General features: G+C 30.0%; 1 protein-coding gene across 2 annotated transcripts in view; it reads left to right on the plus strand.

Annotated features, from left to right (window-relative positions):
* LOC133647036 (membrane-associated guanylate kinase, WW and PDZ domain-containing protein 2-like) overlaps nt 1–23,485 on the plus strand; it is a 227,141-nt gene that overhangs the window by 179,074 nt on the left and 24,582 nt on the right. For both annotated transcript variants that reach the window (XM_062043086.1, XM_062043087.1), the window contains exons 10-12: nt 2,149–2,666; nt 4,499–4,670; nt 18,814–18,845. In XM_062043086.1, the coding sequence (XP_061899070.1) occupies nt 2,149–2,666; nt 4,499–4,670; nt 18,814–18,845 (722 nt within the window). The remainder of the gene's footprint in view (nt 1–2,148; nt 2,667–4,498; nt 4,671–18,813; nt 18,846–23,485) is intronic.

A 23,485-nucleotide genomic window follows, 5' to 3' on the forward strand; every position in this document is an offset into this window, starting at 1 on the left:
TTAAAAAATGTATGCCATTTTTGGGGTTTGTATTAAATACAAAATATTATATATATAATGACAAAAAGACTGTTTGGAAAGTATGCGACTAGAATATTATTAAAGTTTTAAAATGTGTGCAGGTTTGTATTAAATATAAAATATTTATTTTGAGCAAAAGACAGTTTTGAAAGTATGCTAATAGAATATTATTCAAGTTTAAAAGGTGTACAGGTTTGTATTAAATACAAAATATTATTTATTTTGACAAAAAGACCGTTTGGAACGTATGCTAATAGCATATTATTAAAGTTTTAAAATGTGTGCGATTGTTGAGGTTTGTATTAAATATAAAATATGATTTATTTGGACCAAAAGACAGTTTTGAAAAGTATGCTAATAGAATATTATTCAAGTTTAAAAGGTGTGCAGGTTTGTATTAAATACAAAATATCATTTATTTTGACAAAAAGACCGTTTTGAACGTATGCTAATAGAATATTATTCAAGTTTTAATATGTGTGTGATTGTTGAGGTTTGTATTAAATATAAAATATTATTTATTTTGACTAAAAGACAGTTTGGAAAGTATGCTAATAGAATAGTATTCAAGTTTAAAAGGTGTGCAGGTTTGTATTAAATATAAAACATCATTTATTTTGACAAAAAGACCGTTTTGAACGTATGCTAATAGCATGTTATTAAAGTTTTAAAATGTGTGCGATTGTTGAGGTTTGTTTTAAATATAAAATATTATTTATTTTGACAAAAATACCGTTGAAAAGTATGCTAATAGAATATTATTCAAGTTTTAAAAAATGTATGCCATTTTTGAGGTTTGTATTAAATACAAAATATTATATATTATGACAAAAAGACCGTTTGGAAAGTATGCGACTAGAATATTATTAAAGTTTTAAAATGTGTGCCGGTTTGTATTAAATATAAAATATTATTTATTTTGACAAAAAGACAGTTTTGAACATATGCTAATAGCATATTATTAAAGTTTTAAAATGTGTGCGATTGTTGAGGTTTGTATTAAATATAAAATATGATTTATTTGGACCAAAAGACAGTTTGTAAAAGTATGCTAATCGAATATTATTCAAGTTTAAAAGGTGTAGAGGTTTGTATTAAATATAAAATATTATTTATTTTGACAAAAAGACCGTTTGGAACGTATGCTAATAGCATATTATTAAAGTTTTAAAATGTGTGCGATTGTTGAGGTTTGTATTAAATATAAAATATGATTTATTTGGACCAAAAGACAGTTTTGAAAAGTATGCTTATAGAATATTATTCAAGTTTAAAAGGTGTGCAGGTTTGTATTAAATATAAAATATTATTTATTTTGACAAAAAGACCATTTTGAACGTATTCTAATAGAACATTATTCAAGTTTTAAAATGTGTGTGATTGTTGAGGTTTGTATTAAATATAAAATATGATTTATTTTGACAAAAAGACAGTTTGGAAAGTATGCTAATAGAATATTATTCAAGTTTAAAAGGTTTGCAGGTTTGTATTAAATATAAAATCTGATATATTTTGACAAAAAGACCGTTTGGAAAATATGCTACTAGAATATTATTAAAGTTTTAAAATGTGTGCAATTGTTGAGGTTTGTATTAAATATAAAATATAATTTATTTGGACAAAAAGACAGTTTGAAAAGTATGCTAATAGAATATTATTCAAGTTTAAAAGGTGTGCAGGTTTGTATTAAATATAAAATATCATTTATTTTGACAAAAAGACCGTTTTGAACGTATGCTAATAGCATATTATTAAAGTTTTTAAAAATGTATGCCATTTTTGAGGTTTGTATTAAATACAAGATATTCTATATTATGACAAAAAGACCGTTTGGAAAGTATGCTAATAGAATATTATTCAAGTTTAAAAGGTGTGCAGTTTTGTATTAAATATAAAATATGATTTATTTTGACAAAAAGACAGTATTGAACGTATGCTAATAGCATATTATTAAAGTTTTAAAATGTGTGCGATTGTTGAGGTTTGTATTAAATATAAAATATGATTTATTTGGACAAAAAGACAGTTTTGAAAGTACGCTACTCGAACATTATTCAAGTTTAAAAGGTTTGTACTAAGTATAAAATGTGATTGCATCACCAAAGTGACATCATCTTGGGTCCGCAGGCGACGTCATCGTGTACGTGAACGACATCTGCGTGCTGGGCACCACCCACGCCGACGTGGTCAAGCTCTTCCAGTCGGTGCCCATCGGTCAGAGCGTGACCTTGGTGCTGTGCCGAGGTTACCCCCTGCCCTTTGACCCGGAGGACCCCAACGCCGCCAGCGCCTCCATGACGCCCATCGGGATGGAGCACCGCCCCCTGGTGGTGAACGGCCGCGGCAGCTACGACCCCTACCTGGAGTATCTGTCCCTCAGCTCCCAGCTGCCGGCTCAGGCCCTGGCCCAGGCCGGGGTCTCCCACCCGGGCGACACGCACCTGGACGGCTCGTCCCTGCCGCCCACCACGCCCGGCTCCTCCTCCGCGCTCACGCCACACGACGACAACGTGTCCATGGCGTCCTCGGGGCCGGCGGGCGGGGCGGCGGCGGCGGCGGAGCTGCTGACCGTCACCATGGTGAAAGGAGCGGAGGGCTTCGGCTTCACCATCGCCGACAGTCCCACGGGGCAGCGGGTCAAACAGGTATGGCGAGAGTTACCCTCTAACTTGTCATGTACACATTAGGTACAGTCGTGGTCAAAAGTGTACATACACTTGTAAAGAACATCATGTCTTATTATAAAACCTTATTTCTGGCCTGTGTGTGTGTGTATGCGTATGTATATGTATATATATATATATATGCATGTATATATGTATGTGTATATATACGTATATATACATATGTATATATATATGTATATATATATACATATGTAGATATGTACATACATTTATATATGTGTATATATGTATGTATATACATACATATGTATACATACATGTATACATATGTATGTATATATGTACATACATTTATATATGTGTGTATATATGTATGTATAAATATACATATGTATACATACATGTATACATATGTATGTATGTATATAGATAGATATACTCACACGTTAGATATATATACTGTATACATATATAGTCACCATGTATATATGTATGTATATACATACATATGTGTGTATATATATATATATGTATATATGTATACATACATGTATATATATGGATATATATGTACATATCTGTGTATGTGTATGTATATATGTATATATATATGTATATATGTATTTATATATATGTACATATGTGTATATATGTATGTATATAGGTATATTTATGTATTTATATATGTATATATGTATTTATATATATGTACATATGTGTATATATGTATGTATATAGGTATATTTATGTATTTATATATGTATATATGTATGTATATATATATATGTATTTACAAATATATATATATATATGTGTATATATGTATGTATATAGGTATATTTACGTATTTATATATGTATATACGTATATATATATTTATGTATTTATATATGTATATATGTATGTATATATATATGTATTTACAAATATATATATATATGTGTATATATGTATGTATATAGGTATATTTACGTATTTATATATGTATATACGTATATATATATATATATATATATATGTGTATTTACAAATATATAAATATGTACATATGTGTATGTATGTATATATATAGGTATATTTATGTATTTATATATATGTATATATGTACGTATACATATACATATGTATACATACATTTATATATATGTATGTATGTATATAGATGGATATACACACACACATTAGATATATATATTCAATACATATATAGTCACTATGTATATATGTATGTATATACATACATATGTGTGTGTGTGTGTGTATATATATATATATATATATATATGTATGTATGTATGTATGTATGTATGTATGTATGTATGTATGTATGTATACATACATTTATATATATGGATATAAATGTGTATATATGTACGTATATATATGTATTTATATCTATGTATATATATGTATTTATATATATGCATATGTATATATATGTATGCATACATGTATACATACATTTATATGTATGTATGTATGTATATAGATAGATAGATATATACACACATGTTAGTGACTAAAATAAAATAAATAGTTGTACCATTAAATATTTAAATTAAATGACTAACTAAAAAGCAGGACCTAAAATTCGATAAACTGGGCGCGGCCACCGCTGTTGCTCACTGGCAATCATTGCTACTTGGACTCGAGTTGTTTACCTTCAGTCACACGCAAGAGGAAGACGTATATTCATTTGTTTGGTTTTTATTCTATGAGAATCTGAAGAAAAGCTCTCAGAATGAATAATAAATAAAAATACAACAGTATTTAGTATCGTGAACACCAACAGTTCATCATGTGACCAGAGGAGGCGGAGTCACAAGCTAAGCGCAGACGTGTGCTCGCAGGTGCTGGACGCGGGCTCGCAGGGGGCGGCGTCGGGTCTGATCGAGGGCGACCTGATCCTGGAGGTCAACCAGCAGCCGGTGGCGGCGGCGGGACACGGACGTGTGGTGGAGATGTTGAAGGAATGTCCGGTCGGGGCCGAGGCCACTCTGCTCATCCAGAGAGCAGCGGCAGGTCAGACTTCTCATCTTGTTGCTTCCACTGCTTGTTCACACACACAAAGGTCAAAGGTGAGAGGACGGTCTCACCAGGGTCAGGTGGGACTGTTCTTCGGTTTTCAGCCCTTTTTAGACTCATAAGAGACTTGTAGGGTTGTCTAAAGTCACAGTGTGAAACATATCGATAAGTCAGTTCCATAATATGTTCATATTTTTAAATGACAATTCCTCCTTTTTTAGGATAAGGAGCCAATAAAACCAAATTTACTATCAAACCAACATTTTTTTGTAAGTCATAAATTGTATTTTTAAGATATACAAAAAAATATGTGATATTTTAAGTGATAATCTTTCATTTTCTATGATTTATGTGTTTAAATATGATATATGATAAACAATCATAAATGAGTCTTTCAGCACGTACACAATGTTGACATCTATAGTTATATTTTGATAAACAATCATAAATGAATCTTTCCGCGCGTACACAATGTTGACATCTATAGTTATATTTTGATAAACAATCATAAATGAATCTTTCCGCACGTACACAATGTTGACATCTATAGTTATATTTTGATAAACAACCATAAATGAATATTTCCGCACATACACAATGTTGACATCTATTGTTATATTTTGATAAACAATCATAAATGAATATTTCCGCACGTACACAATGTTGACATCTATAGTTATATTTTGATAAACAATCATAAATTAATATTTCCGCACGTACACAATGTTGACATCTATAGTTATATTTTGATACACAATCATAAATGAATATTTCCGCACGTACACAATGTTGACATCTATAGTTATATTTTGATAAACAATCATAAATGATATTTCCGCACGTACACAATGTTGACATCTATAGTTATATTTTAATAAACAATCATAAATGAATATTTCCGCACATACACAATGTTGACATCTATAGTTATATTTTGATAGACAATCATAAATGAATCTTTCCGCACGTACACAATGTTGACATCTATAGTTATATTTTGATAAACAATCATAAATGAATATTTCCGCACGTACACAATGTTGACATCTATAGTTATATTTTGATAAACAACCATAAATGAATCTTTCCGCACATACACAATGTTGACATCTATAGTTATATTTTGATAAACAATCATAAATTAATATTTCCGCACGTACACAATGTTGACATCTATAGTTATATTTTGATAAACAATCATAAATTAATATTTCCGCACGTACACAATGTTGACATCTATAGTTATATTTTGATAAACAATCATAAATGAATCTTTCCGCACGTACACAATGTTGACATCTATAGTTATATTTTGATAAACAATCATAAATTAATATTTCCGCACGTACACAATGTTGACATCTATAGTTCTAGTCCACAAAATGAAGAAAAGAAGAGAAAAAAACTGGACAAAATGTTCAATTATGAAGCTAACGTTGTTTTTTATTCACCCTGTGCATGGGTGTTGCTGGGTGGATTTACCTCCTGCTCAGGGAGAAGTCTCTTTTTTAGTTTTAAAACCCAGTGAGCTACTTTATACTGTAACCTAAATTATAGAACACTATGGTCAACTTTATTTTTAGAAGCCGCTTTAAATATGCAGTGAATTTCAGCAATAAAAGGTTTTTTTGGATACACCTCATGCATTATATTTTGTACAACACCCCAAAACCAGTGAAGTTGTGTAAATGGTAAATAAAAAGAGAATATAATCATTTGCAAATCCTTTTCAACTTATATTCAATTGAATAGACCGTATTTTCCGGACTATAAGGTGCACTTAAAATCCTTGATTTTCCTCAAAGTTGGACAGTGCACCTTATTGTCCGGTGCACCTAATGTACGGAATAATTCTGGTTTTGCTTACCAACCTCGAAGCAATTTTATATTCATAGTTTCTATGAATATTGGACCCATTTCTTCACCTCAAAGCAAGCCTCAATAGTGCAACGTTGTCGTCTTTTAAGCGTCACCATCTTTATGGTGAATGTTAGTATCATGAGAATGTTTGACTGCAAAATACTTCCTCCACTTTTGTCCGTCTGGTCTCCTTCCTGCACACCTGTCACCTGACTCGTAACGAGCCGCTCTTTGCCGCCTTTCGTGTTCCCGCAAACGTTCAAGCGCGATGATGCCGTCTTTTGGAGTCCACAAAGCGCACTAAAGTAGCAGCGGAGACTCTGAGGGTGGCCACCTGGGAGCACTCGAGGAGTTGCACTCGCATTTTCTCCCACATTTGCGGCGGTCACAAGGTTGGAAATTTGCCTCGACTACCTGCCCTGTGCTGCCAACACACATATTCTTGTATTTGTTACCCTCTGGAGACCTGAGAATAATGCCTCCCTCTTTAGGACCAGCCTTTCTAGATATATAAAGATGTGTATTTACAACATTAATAATATATACATACTATGCAAATATAAAAAAGCTTGTTGTGAAAAATGAGTTGGAATTTCACAAGAAAAAACGTAGAATGTTGGCAGTATTATAATAAAAGTTGGAATTTTACTCAACGCAAGTCAAAATATTACAAGAAGAACTGAACATTTGTGCAATATTATGATAAAAGTTGGAATTTTACTCAATAACAGTCGCAATTTTACAAGAAAAGCTTAACATTTGGGCAATTTTGTGAAAAGAGTCGTAATTTTACTCGACAAAAGTCACAATTTTATAAGAAAACTTTAAAATTTTGGCAATATTATAATAATAATCATAATTTTACTCAAAAATATTCACTATTTTACAAGAACAACAACCAAAAAAATGGCAATATTGTGATAAAAGTCAGAATTTTATATGACAAATGTCACCATTTTGCATTAAAAAGTACTAATTTTACATAAAAGTCATAATTTTACGAGAAATATTGCAATATTACAGAAACAGAAAGAATATGAGAAATTGTTCCCAATTTTATAACAAAGAAATCGACACATTGTGAAAATAAGACTGCTTTTAGTTAGTTTTTTTTATTTTTTGTAATTGTTTTTTAATATTCATTATTTACTTCAAGTTATTAAAGTATGTCTCTATATACATATTTATTTATTTATTTAAATTAATTTTGGCCAAAGGGGGCGCATTTCAATTTCTTACACACACTCGTTATTTCATATGTTGACCAGAGGGGGAGCACTTTCACACACACATTGTTGTATTTGTTACCTTCTTGAGACCTGAGAAAAATGCCTCCCTCTTTAGGACCAGCCTTTCTAGATATATAAAGATGTGTATTTACAACATTAATAATATATACATACTATGCAAATATAAAAAAGCTTGGTGTGAAAAATTAGTTGGAATTTCACCAGAAAATGGTCACAAGAAAAACTTAGAATTTTGGCAGTATTATAATAAAAGTCGGCATTTTACTCAACGCAAGTCAAAATATTACAAGAAGAACTGAACATTTGTGCAATATTATGATAAAAGTTGGAATTGTACTCAATAACATTTGCAATTTTACAAGAAAAGCTTAACATTTTGGCCATTTTATGAAAAGAGTTGTAATTTTACTTGACAAAAGTCACTATTTAATAAGAAAACTTTAACATTTTGGCAATATTATAATAATAATCGGAATTTTACGTGGTAAAGTTATGACAGAAGTCACAATTTTACTCAAAAAATGTCACTATTTTACAAGAACAACAAAAAAATTTAGCAATATTGTGACAAAAGTCAGAATTTGATATGACAAATGTCACCATTTTGCATTAAAAAGTAATAATTTTACATAAAAGAGAAACATTGCAATATTACAGAAACAGAAAGAATATGAGGAATTGTTCCCAATTTTATAAGAAAAAAATCGACACATTGTGAGAAAAAGACTGCTATTAGTTAGTTTAGTTTATTTTTTGTAATTGTTTTTTAATATTCATTATTTACTTCAAGTTATTACAGTATGTCTCTATATACATTTTTATTTATTTATTTTTTTAATTAATTTTGGCCAAAGGGGGCGCATTTGAATTTCTTACACACACTTGTTATTTCATATGTTGACCAGAGGGGGAGCACTTTTAAAAGCGACACACAGTCAATGTGGAAAGTCCCTCCTTTTTGGGACCACCCTCATTTTGATAGATTTCACCACCAGGGGGTGCAAATGAGACATTGTCTATTAGATGCAATGTTATTGGGACCATGATTTATGTCCTCACTTGTTCACACCTCCTCATATGGAAGATACTTTGCCTTCTTCATGTCTCAAGAAGGGTAGAAATACAAGAACACACACACACACACACACACATTCTTGTATTTCTAACCTTCTTGAGACCTGAGAAAAATGCCTCCCTCTTTAGGACCAGCCTTTCTAGATATATAAAGATTTGTATTTACAACATTAATAATATATACATACTATGCAAATATAAAAAAGCTTGTTGTGAAAAATGAGTTGGAATTTCACAAGAAAAAACGTAGAATGTTGGCAGTATTATAATAAAAGTTGGAATTTTACTCAACGCAAGTCAAAATATTACAAGAAGAACTGAACATTTGTGCAATATTATGATAAAAGTTGGAATTTTACTCAATAACAGTCGCAATTTTACAAGAAAAGCTTAACATTTGGGCAATTTTGTGAAAAGAGTCGTAATTTTACTCGACAAAAGTCACAATTTTATAAGAAAACTTTAAAATTTTGGCAATATTATAATAATAATCATAATTTTACTCAAAAATATTCACTATTTTACAAGAACAACAACCAAAAAAATGGCAATATTGTGATAAAAGTCAGAATTTTATATGACAAATGTCACCATTTTGCATTAAAAAGTACTAATTTTACATAAAAGTCATAATTTTACGAGAAATATTGCAATATTACAGAAACAGAAAGAATATGAGAAATTGTTCCCAATTTTATAAGAAAGAAATCGACACATTGTGAAAATAAGACTGCTTTTAGTTAGTTTTTTTTATTTTTTGTAATTGTTTTTTAATATTCATTATTTACTTCAAGTTATTAAAGTATGTCTCTATATACATATGTATTTATTTATTTAAATCAATTTTGGCCAAAGGGGGCGCATTTCAATTTCTTACACACACTTATTTCATATGTTGACCAGAGAGGGAGCACTTCAACTTTTTACAGACACTTGTTATTTCATATGTTGACCAGAGGGGGAGCACTTTCACACACACACACACATTGTTGTATTTGTTACCTTCTTGAGACCTGAGAATAATGGCTCCCTCTTTAGGACCAGCCTTTCTAGATATATAAAGATGTGCATTTACAACATTAATAATATATACATACTATGCAAATAAAAAAAGGCTTGTTGTGAAAAATGAGTTGGAATTCCACAAGAAAAAGGTCACAATTTCACAAGAAAAACTTAGAATGTTGGCAGTATTATAATAAAAGTCAGCATTTTACTCAACGCAAGTCAAAATTTTTGCAAGAAAAACTGAACATTTGTGCAATATTATGATAAAAGTTGGAATTTTACTCAATGACAGTCGCAATTTTGCAAGAAAAGCTTAAAATTTGGGCAAGTTTATGAAAAGAGTCGTAATTTTACTTGACAAAAGTCACAATTTTGGTAATATCATCATAATAATTGGAATTTTACTTGGCAAAATTATGACAAAAGTCATCATTTTATTCAAACATTTTCACTATTTTAAAAGAACAACAACAAAAATGGCAATATTGTGATAAAAGTCAGAATTTGATATGACAAATGTCACCATTTTGCATTAAAAAGTACTAATTTTACATAAAAGTCATAATTTTACGAGAAATATTGCAATATTACAGAAACAGAAAGAATATGAGAAATTGTTCCCAATTTTATAAGAAAGAAATCGACACATTGTGAAAATAAGACTGCTTTTAGTTAGTTTATTTTATTTTTTTATTTTTTGTAGTTGTTTTTTCATATTCATTATTTACCTCAAGTTATTACAGTATGTCTCTATATACATATTTATTTATTTATTTAAATTAATTTTGGCCAAAGGGGGCGCATTTCAATTTCTTACACACACTTGTTATTTCATATGTTGACCAGAGGGGGAGCACTTTCACACACACATTGTTGTATTTGTTACCTTCTTGAGACCTGAGAATAATGCCTCCCTCTTTAGGACCAGCCTTTCTAGATATATAAAGATGTGTATTTACAACATTAATAATATATACATACTATGCACATATAAAAAAGCTTGTTGTGGAAAAATTAGTTGGAATTTCACCAGAAAAAGGTCACAAGAAAAACTTGGAATTTTGGCAGTATTGTAATAAAAGTTTGAATTGTACTCAACGCAAGTCAAAATATTACAAGAAGAACTGAACATTTGTGCAATATTATGATAAAAGTTGGAATTTTACTCAATAACATTTGCAATTTTACAAGAAAAGCTTAACATTTTGGCCATTTTATGAAAAGAGTCGTAATTTTACTTGACAAAAGTCACTATTTAATAAGAAAACTTTAACATTTTGGCAATATTATAATAATAATCGGAATTTTACGTGGCAAAGTTATGACAAAAGTCATCATTTTACTCAAAAAATGTCACTATTTTACAAGAACAACAAAAAAATTTGGCAATATTGTGACAAAAGTCAGAATTTTATATGACAAATGTCACCATTTTGCATTAAAAAGTAATAATTTTACATAAAAGTCAGAATTTTACGAGAAACATTGCAATATTACAGAAACAGAAAGAATATGAGGAATTGTTCCCAATTTTATAAGAAAAAAATCGACACATTGTGAGAAAAAGACTGCTTTTAGTTAGTTTATTTTATTTTTTGTAATTGTTTTTTAATATTCATTATTTACTTCAAGTTATTACAGTATGTCTCTATATACATTTTTATTTATTTATTTTTTTAATTAATTTTGGCCAAAGGGGGCGCATTTAAATTTCTTACACACACTTGTTATTTCATATGTTGACCAGAGGGGGAGCACTTTTAAAAGCGACACACAGTCAATGTGGAAAATCCCTCCTTTTTGGGACCACCCTCATTTTGATAGATTTCACCACCAGGGGGTGCAAATGAGACATTCTCTATTAGATGCAATGTTATTGGGACCATGATTTATGTCCTCTCTTGTTCACACCTCCTCATATGGAAGATACTTTGCCTTCTTGATGTCTCAAGAAGGGTAGAAATACAAGAACACACACACACACACACACACTTGTGTTTGTTACTTTCTTGAGACCTGAGAATAATGCCGCCCTCTTTAGGACCAGCCTTTCTAGATATATAAAGATGTGTATTTACAACATTAATAATATATACATACTATGCAAATATAAAAAAGCTTGTTGTGAAAAATGAGTTGGAATTTCACATGAAAAACGTAGAATGTTGGCAGTATTATAATAAAAGTCGGCATTTTACTCAACGTAAGTCAAAATTTTGCAAGAAAAACTGAACATTTGTGCAATATTATGATAAAAGTTGGAATTTTACTCAATAACAGTCGCAGTTTTACAAGAAAAACTTAACATTTGGGCAATTTTGTGAAAAGAGTCGTCATTTTACTCGACAAAAGTCACAATTTTATAAGAAAACTTTAAAATTTCCGCAACATTATAATAATAATCTGAATTTTGCTTAGCAAAATTATGACAAAAGTCATAATTTTACTCCAAAAAATTCACTATTTTGCAAGAAAAACAAAAAAAATTGGCGATATTGTGATAAAAGTCAGAATTGTATATGACAAATGTCACCATTTTGCATAATTAAGTAATCATTTTACAAGAAAATATTGCAATATTACAAAAACAAAAAGAATATGAGAAATTGTTCCCAATTTTACAAGAAAAAAATCATCACATTTTGACAAAAGACTGATTTGAGTTAGTTTATTTAATTTTTTGTAATTGTTTTTTAATATTCATTATATACTTCAAGTTATTACAGTATGTCTTTGTATAAATGTTTTATAATTTTTTTTTATTAATTAATTTTGGCCAGAGGGGAGCACTTCAAATTTTTACACACACTTGTTATTTCATATGTTGACCAGAGGGGGAGCACTTTTAAAAGCGACACACAGTCAATGTGAAAAATCCCTCCTTTTTGGGACCACCCTCATTTTGACAGAGTTGGATTTCACAAGAAAAAGGTCACAATTTCACAATAAAAACTTTGAATTTTGGCAGTATTATAATAAAAGTCGTCATTTTACTCAACGCAAGTCAAAATTTTACAAGAAAAACTGAACAATTGTGCAATGTTATGATAAAAGTTGGAATTTTACTCAATAACAGTCGCAATTTTACAAGAAAAGCTTAAAATTTGGGGAATTTTATGAAAAGTGTCGTAATTTTTTGGCAATATTATAATAATAATCGGAATTTTGCTTGGCAAAATTATGACAAAAGTCATCTTTTTACTAAAAAAAAATGCACTATTTTACAAGAACAACAAATAAATAGGCAATATTGTGATAAAAGTCAGAATTTTATATGACAAATGTCACCGTTTTGCATTAAAAAGTAATAATTTTACATAAAAGTCATAATTTTACGAGAAACATTGCAATATTACAGAAACAGAAAGAACATGAGAAATTGTTCCCAATTTTATAAGAAATAAATTGACACATTGTGAGAGAAAGACTGCTTTTAGTTAGTTTTATTTTATTAAAAAAAATTGTAATTGTTTTTTAATCTTTATTATTTACTTCAAGTTATTACAGTATGTCTCTATATACATATGTATATATTTATTTATTTTTATTAATTTTGGGCAATGGGGGCGAACTTCAAATTTTTACACACACTTGTTATTTCATATGTTGACCAGAGGGAGGAGCACTTTTAAAAGCGACACACAGTCAATGTGAAAAATCCCTCCTTTTTTGGCACCACCCTCATTTTGATAGATTTCACCACCAGGGGGTGCAAATGAGATCTCTATTTTTTATTTTTGGTAACGTGTTTAAGGCCGATGACAAAGGAGTCAGGGACCACAAATGGCCCCTGTGCCGCACTTTGAACAACCCAGCTGTTAATGTCCACTATAGTCTTAGTAGCGTAGTGTATTTGTTCATCCTATGGTCACATAGCTGCCGTCTTCTTTTATCATATATTGCTGCCTTTGCAGCTGTCAATGTTTACTTTTGTATGCACATTAAATCAACAACTAAAAATCCTGACTTTGGAGCAATGTTCACGGACTCTAGTATTTGGCTCTCTATTAGATGCAATGGTTTTTCTGTATTGGGACCATGATTGCGGTATATGGAAGCTACTTTTCCTTGTTGATGTCTCAAGAAGGGTCGAAATACAAGAACGCACACACACACACACACACACACACACACACACACACACACACACACACACACACACACACACACACACACGTCATGAATGGAAATCCACAAGTCCTTTGTGTTGTTAGAGCACTTTTGGGTTGTTGCACACGACAAAATGCAATTTAGTCATCATTGTCTTGCAGACGCGTGTCATTCCAGAACATTAAAGAAGATTTGCACTCTTCTGTCTTTAATTAGCGGTGAAGTATTTAATTAGTGGTGAAGGAGGCGCACATTTCACTGAATTATTAGAGGAGCAAAGTCATCCTGATTGCAGCAATGACACACAAAAGTGTGTGTAGGCAGTCAGCATCAAACACACAACGAAGACATCTTTGTCGACATCATTGAGAGGATTGTGTTGTTGGACTTTGCTGCATGACACTGCAACTACACACTTTGTGACACTGCAACTACACACTTTGTGCAGTGTTTCCCATAAACTGCCAAGATACCTGTGGCGGTGGGGGCGTGGCTATGGGCGTGGTCACCGTGACATCATCGAGTAATTTGCATAATGTACTACAATGATATGATTTTCTCTTAAAAGGCTAAAAAAATGTATACTTACTAATTAATAATAACAGTTTTGTTTTAAACGTCCATCCATCCATTTTACAATATAATTACAACACTTTATGTACATATTTATATACAGATTTGAACAATAAGTTATTCACTGAAATATATTTATTAATTGTGGTTCTTACAAAAAATATATCTTATAAAAATATAAAAGCTAAAATGTCTCATAAAGCTCTGCCCCTTTAATTAGTGCATACTAAATAATTTAACTTTAGCCTACTACTACAACCATATTATTTACCAGCAACATAAAGTAAAACAGAGGCAGAGGTGTCCTGCCACAGTCAGTAACAAATAAACAGAAAATAGTAGTGGTCAAATACAAATAAGGCAACAAGAGAAGTATCCTACACTTCTCTTTTGTAAAGTAAATCTGAACAGCCTATATGGGCATCTACATCAACTATATGATTTGCCTGAGAAGCTGGAAAGGACAAAAAAAAAAAAAAAAAAAAAAAAAAAAAAAAAAATTATTTGAGGCGGACTAATTCTTTCGTGGCGGGCCGCCACAAATAAATGAATGTGTGGGAAACACTGTTGTGACTATGATGAGGAACATGTCACAGAGTGGTGCATCAGTGGAATATTGTAGTGTGTGTGTGTGTGTGTGTGTGTGTGTGTGTGTGTGTGTGTGTGTGTGTGTGTGTGTGTGTGTGTGTGTGTGTGTGTGTGTGTGTGTGTGTGTGTGTGTGTGTGTGTGTGTGTGTGTGTGTGTGTGTGTGTGTGTCTCAGACCTTCCCTGCATGTGTCTCTCACCTCCATGGCGGGCGTTCTTCCAGTGTTGAACATGTCTGCCAAGTCCAGGTGTGAGAGGGAGAGTCACCAGGATGACTGCCAAGTCACACAACATAAACACAACACAACATAACACAACATGCACGTCTGACATATATATACTATATATATATATGTATATATATATATATTTATATATATATATACACATATACAGTGGTGGTCAAAGGTTTACATACACTTGTAAAGATCATCATGTCATGGCTGTCTTGATTTTCCAATCATTTCTACAACTCTTATTTTGTTGTGATGTAGTGATTGGAGCACATACTTGTTGGTCACAAAAAACATTCATGAAGTTTGCTTCTTTTATGAATTTATTATGGCTCTACTGAAAATGTGCTGGGTCAAAAGTATACATACTTAAAGGCCTACTGAAATGAATTTTTTTTATTTAAACGGGGATAGCAGATCTATTCTATGTGTCATACTTGATCATTTCGCGATATTGCCATATTTTTGCTGAAAGGATTTAGTATAGAACAACGACGATAAAGATTGCAACTTTTGGTATCTGATAAAAAAAAGGCTTGCACCTACCGGAAGTAGCGTGACGTAGTCAGTTGAACATATACGCAAAGTTCCCTATTGTTTACAATGATGGCCGCATGAAGTGAGAGAGATTCGGACCGAGAAAGCGACAATTTCCCCATTAATTTGAGCGAGGATGAAAGATTTGTGGATGAGTAAAGTGCAAGTGAAGGACTAGTGGGGAGTTGAAGCTATTCAGATAGGGAAGATGCTGTGAGAGCCGAGGGTGACCTGATATTCAGCTGGGAATGACTACAACAGTAAATAAACACAAGACATATATATACTCTATTAGCCACAACACAACCAGGCTTATATTTAATATGCCACAAATTAATCCTGCATAAAAACACCTGCGTGTTTGTTATGCTAGCTCCTAGCTCCTCTGCTAGCTCCTAGCTCCATAGAACACGCCAATACAATTCAAACAGCTGATCAACACACACAATCACTCAGCCCAAAAGACAGTTTACCTAACCCAAGGTTCATAAAGCTTATATATTTTTTAAAAGTTACGTACGTGACGCGCACATACGGTCAAGTTATCGAATGTTTAGCAGCCAAGGCTGCATACTCACGGTACCTGATATTCAGCTGGGAATGACTACAACAGTAAATAAACACAAGACATATATATACTCTATTAGCCACAACACAACCAGGCTTATATTTAATATGCCACAAATTAATCCTGCATAATAACACCTGCGTGTTTGTTATGCTAGCTCCTAGCTCCTCTGCTAGCTCCTAGCTCCATAGAACACGCCAATACAATTCAAACACCTGATCAACACACACAATCACTCAGCCCAAAAGACCGTTCACCTAACCCAAGGTTCATAAAGCTTATATATTTTTAAAAAGTTACGTACGTGACGCGCACTTACGGTACGGTACGTGTTATGCTAGCTCCTAGCTCCTCTGCTAGCTCCTAGCTCCATAGAACACGCCAATACAATTCAAACACATGATCAACACACACAATCACTCAGCCCAAAAGACCGTTCACCTAACCCAAGGTTCATAAAGCTTATATATTTTAAAAAAGTTACGTACATACGCAAAAAAAAGCCAAAGCTGCATACTCACAGTAGCACGTCTGCGTCTTTGTCATCCAAATCAAAGTAATCCTGGTAAGAGTCTGTGTTGTCCCAGTTCTCTACAGGCGTCTGTGTATCCAAATCAAAAGTCCTCCTGGTTAGAGTCTCTGTTATCCGAGTTCTTCCATCTTGACTGCATCTTTCGGGAATGTAAACAAAGAAGCGCCGGCTGTGTACTGTTGTGGCTGACTACGTTCGAAAAATACGTCCATTTCGCACCGACAACTTTCTTCTTTGCTTGCTTGGCTTCCTTCTCCATAATGCAATGAACATGATTGAAACAGATTCACGAACACAGATGTCCAGAATACTGTGGAATTATGAAATGAAAACAGAGCATTTTCGTATCGGCTTCAATGTGGAAGGCATACCCGTGTTCGCCGGGCTACGTCACGCGCATACGTCATCCGCAGAGGCGTTTCGAACCGGAAGTTTAGCGGCAAATTTAAAATGTCACTTTATAAGTTAACCCGGCCGTATTGGCATGTGTTATAATGTTAAGATTTCATCATTGATATATAAACTATCAGACTGCGTGGTCGGTAGTAGTGGGTTTCAGTAGGCCTTTAAAGTATACAAAATCCTATCTCTGAGGAGATAGGATTTTCTCATATTATTACAACTTTATTCACACACAATAAAACATTTTATTTGTACTTTAGTGGTTTATATTCTGATTTTATACTCAATATTCAACATTTATTTATCATAGAATTAAGAGGGTTTTTCTCTAAGATAAAAATGTTTTACCTTAGAAATTGTTCCTCCTAAAATTATCTTCTAATATGAAGTTATACCCATAAAATTGTTTTTTTAAATCATAAAAATCACTTTGTTTTTCTCAGTTTAAAGGATTTTCTCGTATTATTACAACTTTATTCACACACAATAAAACATTTTGTTTGTACTTTAGTTGTTTATATTCTGATTTTACACTCAATATTCAACATTTTATTTATCATAGAATTAAGAGGTTTTTTTCTAAAATAAAAAATGTTTTCCTTACAAGTTTTTCCTCCTAAAATCATCTTTTAATATGAAGTTATACCAATAAAATATTTTTTTAAAATCATAAAATCACTTTTTTTTCTCAGTTTAAAGGATTTTCTCATATTATTACAACTTTATTCACACACAATATAACATTTTATTTGTACTTTAGTTGTTTCTAATCAGATTTTATACTCATTATTCAACATTTTATTTATCATAGAATTAAGAGGGGTTTTTTTTTTTAAGAAAAAAAATGTTTTCCTTACAAGTTTTTCCTCCTAAAATCATCTTCCGATGATTTTGAAGTTGTACCCATAAAATATATTTTTGAAATCACTTGGTTTTTCTCAGTCTAAAGGATTTTCTCGTATTATTACAACTTTATTCACACACAATAAAACATTTTTTTTGTACTTTAGTGGTTTATATTCTGATTTTATACTCAATATTCAACATTTTATTTATCATAGAATTAAGAGGGGTTTTTCTAAGATAAAAATGTTTTTCCTTACAAATTTTTCCTTCTAAAATCATCTTCTAGGTTATACCCATAAAATAATTTTTTAAAGTCATAAAATCACTTGTTTTTTCTCAGTTTAAAGGATTTTCTCATATTATTACAACTTTATTCACACACAATAAAAAAAAATTATTTGTACTTTAGTTGTTTATATTCTGATTTTATACTCAATATTCAACATTTTATTCATCATAGAATTAAGAGGGTTTTTTCCAAGATAAAAATGTTTTTCCATAGAAGTTTTTTCTCCTAAAAAATGTGAGAATTGTCCGTAACGATGTGTCTTTCCCGCTCAGGTCACATCTCTCCGTGGAAGGCCTCCAAACAGGTATGATGACAACGTTGTAATATCTTTGTTTAGCTAGTAACTATACACAGTATCAGAATGTACAATCATAAAATAAGCATATTTTCAGATTGTATTTGCCAGCTCTTCTTTCCTAATGGCTGTAAGAGAACATTCCTCCATGATGAATGTCTCCTTAACGTTTATTGATTCCATTCATCATCTGCTGCTGTCTTTGCCGCATAATTGAGTGAGTTTGCTAAATATCGAAGACACATTCAAAGGGTAACATTATTCTTTTTGTGGCAATCATCCATCATCTCGGACGCCTGTCTTGTCTCGCTTCTTTGCACTTTCCTCACTTTCTTAGCTCCTTTGACCAACAATCCATCATCTCGGTGCTTTCTTCATCACAAATGTTACTATTGCAATATTTATATCTCATGTTTTTGGTCATATTTTGTACAAATCTGCGTTAGGGGTACCTAATGGAATGGTACAAAACACAGGGAAAACACGCACTCTCCAAAAAAAAAACAACGTAATAAAGAGGTGCACGGCAAAAAGTGTACTTAAAGAAAAGAAACACTCGTGTCCTTCTTATCATTTTATTATAAACTGCACAGGCGCTACAAACACAGACCGCTTTCCACAATGTCTTGGTCAGTGTGCAGTTTTTAACAGGAAGTGATGCCCTTAAATAGTCACAGCTGTGGTCAATCAATTGATGTAATCAATCAAGAACATCTTCAAAAATGAAAGTGCACAAATAATAGACAGAATGGAAAATTGTACAAAATAAATCAAAGACTAAGTACAGTATCATAGGAAAAATAAAGTAATACATTTTTTTTAGAATAAAGTAATACAAAAATAAACCAAAAAAAAGTTATAAAAAAAAGTAATTAAAAAATGTGTGGACAACCATTATAATACACTTATACACTTATAATACACTTGTATTATAATGGTTGTACACACATTTTTTTAAAATTTTTTATTACTTTTGTTTTGTTTATTTTTGTATTACTTTTTTTATTTTTCTTATTTATTACTTTATTTTCCTTTAAAAAAAAAAGTAATAAAAAAAAACAATGTGTGGACAACCATTATAATAAAAGAGTACATTATTAAATAAAAGTAATAAAAAAAACAAAAAAATGTGTGGACAACCATTATAATAAAACTTTATATTATTAAAAAAAAGTAATACAAAAATGTGTGGACAACCATTATAATAAAACTTTATATTATTAAAAAAAAGTAATACAAAAATGTGTGGACAACCATTATAATAAACCTTTATTATAATGGTTGTCCACACATTTTTTTTAAATTCTTATAACTTTTTTTATAACTTTTTTTTGTTTATTTTTGTATTACTTTTTTTTCTTCTTTTTTTTAGAACTTTATTTTCCAAAAAAAAAAGTAATAAAAAAAAAAAGTGTGGAAAACCATTATAATAAAATGTTATATTATTTTAAAAAAAGTAATAAAAAACAAAAAAACGTGTGGACAACCATTATAATAAAAGATTATAGTAATGGTTGTCCACACATTTTCATTACTTTATTTATTTATTTTATTTATTTATTTATTTACTTTATTTTCCTAAAAAAAAAAAGTAATTACAAAAAAGTAATTTAAAAAAAATGTGTTGGACAACCATTATAATAAAAGTTTATATTATAAAAAAAAGTTATTAAAAAAAAAAAAGTTATTAAAAAAAAAAGAAGTGTGGACAACCATTATAATACAATTTTATATTATTTAAAAAAAGTAATAAAAAAACAAATAAATGTGTGGACAACCATTATAATAAAAGTTTATGAAATTAAAAAAAAGTAACAAAAAAATGTGTGGACAACCATGATAATAAAAGTTTATTATCATGGTTGTCCACACATTTTTATTACTTTATTTATTTATTTATTTTTTTTAACTTTATTTTCCTAAAAATAAAGTAATTAAGAAAAAGTTATTAAAAAAAATGTGTGGACAACCATTATAATACAATTTTATATTGTTAAAAAAAAGTAATAAAAAACAAATAAATGTGTGGACAACCATTATAATAAAAGTTTATGTAATAAAAAAATGTGTGGACAACCATGATAATAAAAGTTTATTATCATGGTTGTCCACACATTTTTATTACTTTATTTTTTTTTATTACCTTTTTTTTTTTTTTTACTTTATTTTCCTATGATATTGTACTGAGTCTTAGATTTATTTTGTACAATTTTCCACTTTGTCTATTATTTGTGCACTTTCATTTGTGAAGTTGTTCTTGATTGATTACATCAATCGATTGACCACAGCTGTGATTATTTAAGGGCATCATCCATCCATCCATTTTCTAGCGCTTGTCCCTTTTGGGGTCGCGGGGGTGCTGGAGCCTATCTCAGCTGCATTCGGGCGGAAGGCGGGGTACACCCTGGACAAGTCGCCACCTCATCACAGGGCCAACACGGATAGACAGACCACATTCACACTCACATTCACTTCCTGTTAAAAAATGGCACACTGATGAAGACATTGTGGAAAGCGGTCTGTGTTCGTTAGTGCCTGTGCAGTTTGTATTAGAATTATAAGAAGGACACGAGTGTACCTAATGGAATGGCCAGGGACATATTAGATGACAAAAAGATCAATAAAAGGTTGAGATGATCATTAGGGGTGTAATGGTGCATGGATCTGTGCAGATTGTTTCATTAATAATCAGCAAAGAGGAAAGCATTCATGAAAGATAACATCTTTTGTGACTTTTACTTCAAAACTCCTCATTTTAGATTTTTTTTCTTGTAATATTACAACATTATTGATCTTTTTCATGTGTTTTATTAATTACATTTTACTTTCTTTTTATTAGTAATATTCTAATACAATTATAACTAAATATGTTTTTAACTATTTGTTTTAATATCTTATTTCTGTCTGTTTTTGTAGTTTTATAACTTTTACTGTAATATGAAAAAAAAGATTTTACTTTTTTTTTTATAAAATTACATTTCCTGGTTATAATGCAACTTTATTTCCTTAATTTTTATTAGCAATGACATTATTTTCTTTTATTCTGGTAATGTTATTCAAATAAAAATGATTGTTTAAAAAAAAAACGAGAAAAAAAAAAAGATTATTTCTACCTATTTTTGTAGTATTAAAATGTAATCTAATAATATTTTTTTAAAGGTTGTAAAAGTAAATATTTTTATCATAACATACTCAATTCTCATATTAAATTGATGTGTTAGATCTGGAACATTTTCTTGTAATATTACAACTTTCTTGATATTTTTTATTTGTTTTATCAATTGGACTCTCTTTTTCTTAGTAATATTCTAATAAAATTATAACTAAATATGTGTTTTTAACTATTTGTTTTAATATTTATTTCTGTCTGTTTTTGCAGTTTTATAACTCAATCTTTTAATATGGAAAAAAAAGATTATAAAATAAAATATGTTATCATAATGTGCCACAATTCTTATATGAACATTTATTCACCACATTTTTATCATTTTCTTTATTTTGTTTTAACAATGACATTATTTTCCTTTATTTTGGTAATGTTATTCAATAAAATATAAAAATGATTACTAAAAATGTTTTGGTTTTTTTTAAATGCTGATTTCTACCTATTTTTGTAACATTAAAACGTAATCTAATAATATTTTAAAAAGATTATAAAAGTAAATATTTTATCATAGCATACTCAATTCTCATATTAAATTGATGTGTTTGATCTAGAACATTTTATTGTAATATTAAAACTTTATTATATATACTGTATATATATAACTATTATATATATTATAACTTTTTTATTTGTTTTATCAATTACATTTTACATTACATTTCTTTCTTAGTAATATTGTAATAAAATTCTCACTAAATATATGTGATTTTAATATTTATTTCTGTCTGTTTTTGTAGTTTTATAACTTAATCTTTTAATATGAAAAAAACATAAAATAAAACATGTTATCATAATGTGCTCCAATTCTCATATGAAGTGTATTCACCACATTTTTAACATTTCCTGGTAATATTGCAACTTTATTTCCTTAATTTTTTTTTTAGCAATGACATTATTTTCTTTTATTCTGGTAATGTTATTCAAATAAAAATGATTGTTTTTAAAAAAAAATTAAAAAAAGAGATTATTTCTACCTATTTTTGTAGTATTAAAATGTAATCTAATAATATTTTTTTAAAGATTATAAAAGTAAATATTTTATCATAACATGCTCAATTCTCATATTAAATTGATGTGTTGGATCTGGAACATTTTCTTGTAATATTACAACTTTCTTGGACTCTCTTTTTCTTAGTGATATTCTAATAGAATTACAACTAAATATGTGTTTTTAACTATTTTTTAAAATATTTATTTCTGTCTGTTTTTGTAGTTGTATAACTTAATCTTTTAATATGGAAAAAATATAAAATAAAATATGTTATCATAATGTGCCACAATTCTTGTATGAACATTTATTCACCACATTTTTATCATTTTCTTTATTTTGTTTTAACAATGACATTATGTTCCTTTATTTTGGTAATGTTATTCAATAAAATATAAAAATGATTACTAAAAATGTTTTTAAATATTTAAACATACATTTTTTTATGTTTATTTCTACCTATTTTTGTAACATTAAAACGTAATCTAATATTTT

This window comes from Entelurus aequoreus, linkage group LG03, assembly GCF_033978785.1.
Source record: "Entelurus aequoreus isolate RoL-2023_Sb linkage group LG03, RoL_Eaeq_v1.1, whole genome shotgun sequence".
NCBI classification, from domain to species: Eukaryota; Metazoa; Chordata; class Actinopteri; order Syngnathiformes; family Syngnathidae; genus Entelurus; species Entelurus aequoreus.